The sequence below is a fragment of the Myxine glutinosa genome, chromosome 4 (genome assembly GCF_964187855.1).
Source record: "Myxine glutinosa chromosome 4, kmMyxGlut1.1, whole genome shotgun sequence".
NCBI lineage: Eukaryota > Metazoa > Chordata > Myxini > Myxiniformes > Myxinidae > Myxine > Myxine glutinosa.
This window is the reverse complement of record NC_136264.1, coordinates 60,605,912-60,615,239: the sequence shown is the minus strand read 5'-3', so window position 1 is coordinate 60,615,239 and position 9,328 is coordinate 60,605,912. Positions and strand designations below refer to the sequence as shown.

Genomic DNA, 9,328 nt, shown 5'->3' with positions numbered 1-9,328 from the left:
GGCCCCTGCAAACCTCATGTGGGGGACCCTGACTATTGGAGGGCTAATAAGTAATAATATGGTGACAGATGTTCAGCCGAAGAATCTATATATACCTTGGTTTAGGAGGGGTTAGCGGAGTATTAGAATGACCAGCTCTGTCTGTCTCTGTCTCTGCGTGTATCTGTCTTTCCACACCATCATGGGTAATGTATTGTCATATCTCGGCTATGCCTGCACCGATTGTAACCAAACTCGATAGGACAGTAGTGTGGGTCAACCAGAGTGTGATATGTGGCCAACAATGAACCAAGTCCAATGTCAATCGCTGTTCATTATTTGCCAGGATAGCTTGTGTGGGCGTAATGCTGAGTATGTTAAGAATGAAGATAACGCCGACTGACGTCCTCAAGGTACTTCCTCAAGATGGAGGAAATGACGTAAAATCGAGTAAATGATTCACGGTAAATTTAATTCGATTTACTTTGAGGTTGTTTGAAAGCTATTTAACAAGTAACATTTAAAGGTATGTGAAAAGGTATGGAAACAAGAAGAAATTTAAACTGCGAGCAGTGATGCCCGGGGACCAAGACGCCCCATTCTGATTGGACAAGTGTGCAAAAAGGTCCTTGACAACGGCAGCCCAATTATGCAAAGTTTGAACTGAATTGATCCAAAAATGAAGGAGGTGCATTTTGGAAGTTTTTCATGAAATCCAATATGGCCACAATGCCACATGACCTATGACATCATCCAGAGGATATGTATCAAGTCAAGTGGAATACTATAAGTGGTCCAAGTTTCAACTCAGTCGATCGAAAAATTAAGGCGGAGATGCATTTTAAAGGTTTTCATGAAATCCAATTTAGCCGCCTGGTCACGTGACCTATGACATCATCAATTTTGATCAATTGTGTTTTCTTTTTCATTGCCAGACCATGTGACGGATCAAAATAAAGTTTCATATTCAAGTTCATATTGATATGTAGATGCCACAAAAAATGTTTTGTGTTAATCGGATAGATTTTTTTTTTTACCTCAACGTAGCTGCCAAACCACTTCACCAATGACGTCATCTTATACAACTTTTTTGCACCATGGGTAGTCGATCATAACATGACAAGATTCAAATCGATAGCATTTGCGGTTTCGAAGAGGTAGATTTTTAAAAATGTTTTCGCTTAAATCTAAGCTAGTTGCCATGGTGATTGCAAAATCAAAATTCTGAAAAAACATGGCATCAATTCCCATTGGCCCCAACATTCCTGGAAAGTTTCAACTTGAGCGTTGATCGGAGCAACAGTGCCGACGCTGCAGCTTCCACAAAATTTGTCGGAAAGAATAATAATAATAATAAGTCGAACAACAAAAGGAGACCAAGTCTCTAAGAGACTCGGTCCCCTAATGAGCGGTTATACTTGGAAAACATCAATGTCTGTTTAAAGATAAAGATACAGGTTTCTATTTTAAAAGTCCGTGTATCTTTCTTAATTGGATGAAGATGTTTAATGTATGGTAACAGGAACCATTCAAGCTTTTAGAATAAAGCGTGACGGACACAGAAGGAGCACAACAACAGCAAAAACAACAACAACAACAACAACAACAACTCTGCCACGAAAGGTCCGGTTTTCGTGTGTTTCACTGAATTTTTCATCCTCTGAGATTTACAGATAGAAATGCCATGTGGTTGTGAAGTGCAACATGGAGTCTTTGATTAAACCAGTCAGTGAAGCGATTGGGAGCAAGTAGATATGTATGACTAGTGTTATTGGAAACGTCTTTGTTGCACAACTGGACTTTCAAAGATGCTTTAGCTGATGTGGGAGGCCCCACTTTGTGGGTGGCCCCCAGCGGCTGCTGGCTCCGCGGGCACCTAACAGAGGCTCTGGTGGAGGTATACAAGCAGCAAGTTCTTGGGAGCAGAAACCGAAGTAATATCTGTAGAAAAGAGAAAGAGAGCCAACTTTGAGGAGTAGTTCAAGCGGGTCGAGTTTTGAGGTCAGATTGGAAAAGTTGATAAGTCGGATTACTTTGGATTCAGTTCTGTCCAGTAAGTATGTGGAGCTAGAACCGCCCGAGATGTGAGAGCAGTACTCTATACAAGGACAAATCAATCCTTTACATAGTTGAAGCAACTCACAGTCTTCAAGAAGAATGTTGGACATCTGGACAGAACTCCCAGTTTCTTCGAGGCAGAATTATCTATTTGCGTAATGTGTGGATTCCACGATAAATTTTATGTTAGGGTAATACCTAGTAGGTTTATTGAATCACATGGTGTAATTGTGGAGCTTTTAAAGAAGATTGGAGAGTTGAGAGGAGTTTTAGAGAGAGATGGGAAGAAATTGAGTTAAATAAGCATTAAACTTAACTTTGTTACATTTGCTCCACTTGGAAATCTTGTCCAAATTTAAAGAGGTGGCTGTGATCAAAGGAGATGTAGATCGAGTCGGGGAAGATGGGGTAGATGGGAAAAACATGGAGGAATGTAATGTCGAGTCATCAGCATACGACCACGTTTGGTTATTTGTAGAAGGAAGGGGGTCATTGATAAAAAGAAGGAATAGTGTTGAAGACCTCCATGTTCTGGCCTCCAAAGCCATTCGCCGACTGGGCATCCTCCATCTTGCGAAGTCCTCCCTTGGCACACCTGAGCTCCTCACCACATACAAGGCTTTCATCCGCAGCTCAATGGAATACTGTTCTCCCTTTGTGCTGGTGCTTCTGCCTCACACCTAGCTCGTCTTCACGCTGTTGAAACCAAAGCTTTCAGAATCATTGGACTCTCCCACAATGAAGCTAACTCCGAGGGCCTTTCACTCACTCACCGCAGGCAGTTAGGTGGTATTTCTGTCTTCTACCGACTCCTATCTGGCCTAGCTCCCCCAGCTGTATCTGTGCTCTGTCCCCCAAATCGGACGCTCGGATGCCCGTGATACATATGGAGCATATTCTGACGTCGAGGGCAACTCGCGCCAAGAACCTGACAAAACAACGTGCGCAACATGTGACAGCACAGGATCACAACGAATGGCTGCAGCCACTTCCACAGCGATTACAGGACCAGATTCAATCTGTTCCAACATAAACACCTCGACCTCATCCGCAGGTTCTCCACCGGCCTTTGTAGACCACAATCGAGACAGGCCATCACAGTTAGCATGCCATTTGGAAGCACAAAATTTGATTTCGTAGTTGTATGCACTGAGGACAAGACACCATCTCTGTATCCGAGCAGGGGTAGTCACTGGAATGTTTTTCTGAGGATTAAACAAGAACTGAAGCGGGTGATGATCAGTTTGTAGGAGAAAATGCTGACGTATCAAGTACTGACGAAATTTCAACAAGAAAATGGCAACCTATCAAGCTGACGAAATTTCAACAAGAAAATGCCAACCTATCAAGTACTGACGAAATTTCAACAAGAAAATGCCGACCTATCAAGTACTGACGAAATTTCAACAAGAAAATGCCGACCTATCAAGGACTGATGAAATTTCAACAAGAAAATGCCGACCTATCAAGTACTGACGAAATTTCAACAAGAAAATGCCGACCTATCAAGTACTGACGAAATTTCAACAAGAAAATGCCGACCTATCAAGTACTGACGAAATTTCAACAAGAAAATGCCGACCTATCAAGGACTGATGAAATTTCAACAAGAAAATTCGAACCTATCAAGCTGACGAAATTTCAACAAGAAAATGCCAACCTATCAAGTACTGACGAAATTTCAACAAGAAAATGCCGACCTATCAAGTACTGACGAAATTACAACAAGAAAATGCCGACCTATCAAGGACTGACGATTTCAACAAGAAAATGCCGACCTATCAAGTACTGACGAAATTTCAACAAGAAAATGCCGACCTATCAAGGACTGACGAAATTTCAACAAGAAAATGCCGACCTAACAAGTACTGACGAAATTTCAACAAGAAAATGCCGACATATCAAGTACTGACGAAATTTCAATGAGAAAATGCCGACCTATCAAGTACCGACGAAATTTCAACAAGAAAATGCCGACCTATCAAGTACTTACGAAATTTCAACAAGAAAATGGCGACCTATCAAGTACTGACAAAATTTCAACAAGAAAATGCAGACCGATGAAGTATTGACAAAATTTCAACAAGAAAATGCCGACCGATCAAGTACTAACGAAATTTCAACAACAAAATGACGACCTATCAAGTACTGACAAAATTTCAACAAGAAAATGCCGACCTATCAAGTACTGACGAAATTTCAACAAGAAAATGCCGACCTATCATGTATTGACAAAATTTCAACAAGAAAATGCCGACCTATCAAGTACTGATGAAATTTCAACAAGAAATGAAATTTCAACATGAAAATGCCGACCTATCAAGTACTGACGAAATTTCAACAAGAAAATGCCGACATATCAAGTACTGACGAAATTTCAACTAGAAAATGCCGACCTATCAAGTCCTGACGAAATTTCAACAAGAAATGAAATTTCAACAAGAAAATGCCGACCTATCAAGAACTGACGAAATTTCAACTAGAAAATGCTGACGTATCAAGTACTGACAAAATTTCAACAAGAAAATGCCGACATATCAAGTACTGACGAAATTTCAACAAGAAATGAAATTTCAACAAGAAAATGCCGACATATCAAGTACTGACGAAATTTCAACCAGAAAATGCGGACGTATCAAGTACTGACGAAATTTCAACAAGGAAATGCCGACCTATCAAGTACTGACGAAGTTTCAACAAGAAAATGATGACCTATCAAGTACTGACGAAATTTAAACTAGAAAATGCTGACCTATCAAGTACTGACAAAATTTCAACAAGAAAATGCCGACCTATCAAGTACTGACGAAATTTCAACAAGAAATGAAATTTCAACAAGAAAATGCCGACCTATCAAGTACTGATGAAATTTCAACAAGAAAATGCCGACCTATCAAGTACTGACGAAATTTCAACAAGAAAATGCCGACCTATCAAGTACTGACGAAATTTCAACAAGAAAATGCTGACCTATCAAGTACTGACGAAGTTTCAACTAGAAAATGCTGACCTATCAAGTACTGACTAAATTTCAACAAGGAAATGCCGACCTATCAAGTACTGACGAAGTTTCAACAAGAAAATGCCGACCGATGAAGTATTGAGAAAATTTCAACAAGAAAATGCCGACCAATCAAGTACTGATGAAATTTCAACAAGAAAATGCCGACCCATCAAGTACTGACGAAATTTCAACAAGGAATTGCCGACCTATCAAGTACTGACGAAATTTCAACAGGAAAATGACGACCTATCAAGTACTGATGAAATTTCAACAAGAAAATGCCGACCTATCAAGTACTGACGAAATTTCAACAAGAAAATGCCGACCTATCATGTACTGACGAAATTTCAACAAGAAAATGCCGACCTATAAAGAACTGACGAAATTTTCAAAAAGAAAATGCCGACCTATCAAGTACTGACGAAATTTCAACAAGGAAATGCCGACCTATCAAGTACTGACGAAATTTCAACAAGAAAATGCCGACCTATCAAGTACTGATGAAATTTCAACAAGAAAATGCCGACCTATCAAGGACTGATGAAATTTCAACAAGAAAATGCGAACCTATCAAGCTGACGAAATTTCAACAAGAAAATGCCACCTATCAAGTACTGACGACATTTCACCAAGAAAATGCCCACCTATTAAGTACTGACGAAATTACAACAAGAAAATGCCGACCTATCAAGGACTGACGAAATTTCAACAAGAAAATGCCGAACTATCAAGTACTGACGAAATTTCAACAAGAAAATGCAGACATATCAAGTACTGACGTAATTTCAATGAGAAAATGCCGACCTATCAAGTACTGACGAAATTTCAACAAGAAAATGCCGACCTATCAAGTACTGACGAAATTTCACAAGAAAATGGCGACCTATCAAGTACTGACGAAATTTCAACATGAAAATGCTGACCTATCAAGTACTGACGAAATTTCAACAATAAAATGCCGAACTATCAAGTACTGACGAAATTTCAACAAGGAAATGCCGACCGATGAAGTATTGACAACATTTCAACAAGAAAATGCCGACCGATCAAGTACTGACGAAATTTCAAAAAGGAAATGCCGACATATCAAGTACTAACGAAATTTCAACAACAAAATGACGACCTATCAAGTACTGACAAAATTTCAACAAGAAAATGCCGACCTATCAAGTACTGACGAAATTTCAACAAGAAAATGCCGACCTATCATGTATTGACAAAATTTCAACAAGAAAATGCCGAAGTAGTGTAATAATGTTGCTTCTGGGACACCTCCGTTTAACATGGGAAATCCCTATCTAATGTCATTTACCCCCTTGTCTTTTTCAAAAATCATAAACACCTCTATTTCTCCCACCCTCATCTTTATGAACCTTTTGTCTGTAGTACCTATCCTTAATGTTGTTCATTAGACCACTCAAACACTACAAATATTTGTTTTCTCTTATAGACCTATCATCCTTCTTCTACATATCATCTGGCAGATTAATCTTTGACCCACTCAAACATTGACCCATTCACTTCCATATTAATTCTTTCCCTCCCTCATTGCCCCTAAAGACCTCTATTTCTCTCACCCTGTTCTTTACGAACCTTCTAACCTTTTGACATGTTATCCTTATTCATTAGACCACTTAAACACCTGTGATCCTTCTGACCTTATGGACCTTTTAACCTTTTACTCTTAATATCATCTGGTGAATATAACCCACTCAAACATCGACCCGACAAATATTTGTTTATGTGTGGGAAATAATTTAATTCTCCTACAACTCTCCTCACCGTCTCATCCAACTCACCGGTATTTAAATTAATTCTCTTATTTGTTTTGTGAACTTTTTTACCAGTTGCCTTTTCAATTATACTTATTTGATATTTTTTACATTCATTTTGTTTTCCATTTATATACCACTCGAACCTTTTCTAATTAATAGCTCACTGTTGAGAAATGACGTTGTTTCACTTGGATAACTTCCAAGGAATTCTCTTTGTCTTGTTTCCTGTTTTTCACAAACACACGCCCTCAGTTTCCAAAAGCTGACAAGCACTTCAGTTCCCCGAAATACATTTTGTTCATTATAAAAAGAGAGGTCTCCGAATGGGACATTTAAACATTGTGAACGAAGATGAGCTTGTCTTATTCCAGTCTTTCCTCTGATGAAGAATACTCGCCAGGACATTGGTAAGTTCATTTGGTATTAAACACTGTTAATGAGAGCTTTGTATGTGATTAATTATACAACTAATAATTTATTTTTCCTATTCATTGCAGCAATTCAAATATTGTAAATATCCTGGCAGAATTTCAAGTTGTTTCTCAAGAGTTCCACAACGAACTGAATACGGGTTTGAATAACCTACCTCCGAGATGGTGGGCTCAGAATGAATTCAATGTTTCACCGTTCTTAGAAAATTCACGTGAAAGGTATGATAGAAAATAAAAAACGAGAGGTGTGTGCATGTGTGTGTGCATGTGTGTGTGTGTATGTGTATGTGTGTGCATGTGTGTCTGTGATTAAAATAGAGAGATCGAATTGTGAGGAACAGAAATGAAAAAATGAGATTGTGTGTGTGTGTGTGTGTGTGTGTGTGTATGTGTGTGTGTGTGTATGTGTGTGTGTATGTGTGTGTGTGTGTGTGTGTGTATGTATCTGTGAATGTGTGTGTGTGTGTGTGTGTGCGTGTGTGTGATGTTTTGTCAGGCTTACTTCAGCATATAATAGTAATTTCTCCTTATTTTGTTTGCAGTATTAACCTCGAAGACCAAAATTTTGAGTGGGATGATTTTGATCCCCCAAGGAGTGGTTATTTCCTACCAACCTGTGAACCTCTACATTTTCAACTCAACGATCTTGACGCTAAGCTGGATTTTTTTCGAGGTAAGCATGTGTGTACGTGTGTGTGGTTCACCGTTTATAATAGGTACACCATATCCCTGCGCATCGTAAGAGGTGATTCAGGGTTGGTGTCAGGAAGGGCATCCGACCCTATATTAATAATAATAATAATAATACATTTATTTTGTATAGCGCTTTTCAAGACGCTTTGACATGGAACATAAATATGAAATAAATATCTCTCCCCTCTTGTCTTTAATAGAAAGAGATTCAAAACCTGAAGACATCTGCTGAACCAACCTTTGACTTGTGCTGGGAAGAAATTGATGACTTATGCTGGGGAGAAGTTGAATGTATACCTCAAGAAAAATGTTTTAATAATATAAAGATTTTAATGTTTTCAATATTTATATATATTTGTTTTGTTTACAATTATTTAATTCTTAATTACAAAAAGAGAATAAAGGAAAAGGGACAGGAAGGTGCGTCCCCCTCCCTTGGCCCCCCCTCATCCCACCCCTCCCCTCCCCTTGTGTGTGTGGGGAAGGTGGGGGTGGGATGAGGGGGGATCAAGGGTGGGGGACGCACTGGGGGTGGGGGATGATGGGTGTGGTCTGTGTGGGCGGGGTCTGTGTGGGCGGGGTCTGTGTGGGTGGGGTCTGTGTGGGCGTGGTCTGTGTGGGTGTGGCTTATGATTTTTGTTTATTTAATATTTTTTTTATTACCACTAATTAAATTAGCTAATCTGGGTGGGGTGAATAGAAATGTTGTTTAATGAATTATTAGCTTTGTTTTTTGTAATTCTTGCGAGTAAAATGAACCCAAGATTTCTTCTCCATTTAAATCATTTAATTTGTAAGTCCAAGGGACTGTATCCATTACATCAATGATTTTAAATAATTCACGAGTCCATTTTTGTGTATAACCTTTCTCAAAATGGCTTTTCCATTTGTATATCCTTACCATATCACCAACTTTGAACTTGGGCTTTCTCAAATTAATCTCCTTTTCATATTCTAATTTTGTAAATGTTTCTGATGGTTTTGATTTTGTTGATGAATGAACTGTATTATTGTAATTATCTACAATATCCTGAATTAAATACACCCATTTTTGAGAACCGAGTTGTGTGAATTTTTTATATAATTTCTCTTTCAAAGTACGATTAAAACGCTCAATAACAACTGCCTTTCCTTCATTAAAGGTGCTGTATAATTTAATACCCTTCCCCTTAAGAAATTTCATGAATATTTTGTTATAGAACTCTGTTCCCTCATCAGTCCATAACTTCTTTGGTTTCCTTTTATCCCGATCAAATATTAGCTTAAAGGCTAACATTAAAGTATCACCCCTTTTTTTTTTTAAAGGGACAACCCAGGCAAATCTACTCCTCAAATCAATAACGGTTAAAGCATACCTGTATCCCCTGTCATTATTCAATTCAATTAAA

At 38.6% G+C, this 9,328-nt stretch overlaps 1 protein-coding gene across 1 annotated transcript; it reads left to right on the top strand.

The window, feature by feature from the left end:
• Positions 1–7,070: 7,070 nt before the first annotated feature.
• On the top strand, positions 7,071–8,382 carry LOC144891718 (uncharacterized). Its single transcript, XM_078775738.1, has 4 exons — positions 7,071–7,223; positions 7,314–7,466; positions 7,790–7,920; positions 8,141–8,382. The coding sequence occupies exons 1-4, from the start codon at positions 7,168–7,170 to the stop codon at positions 8,170–8,172; spliced, it is 372 nt and encodes a 123-aa protein (XP_078631864.1). The 5' UTR covers positions 7,071–7,167; the 3' UTR covers positions 8,173–8,382.
• Positions 8,383–9,328: the final 946 nt, after the last annotated feature.

Coding starts and splice junctions, on each gene's coding strand:
- LOC144891718 (XM_078775738.1), top strand. CDS start 7,168: ATGAGCTTGTCTTATTCCAGTCTTTCCTCTGATGAAGAATACTCGCCA. Junction 7,224..7,313: donor GAATACTCGCCAGGACATTG/GTAAGTTCATTT, acceptor TATTCATTGCAG/CAATTCAAATATTGTAAATA. Junction 7,921..8,140: donor TAAGCTGGATTTTTTTCGAG/GTAAGCATGTGT, acceptor TGTCTTTAATAG/AAAGAGATTCAAAACCTGAA.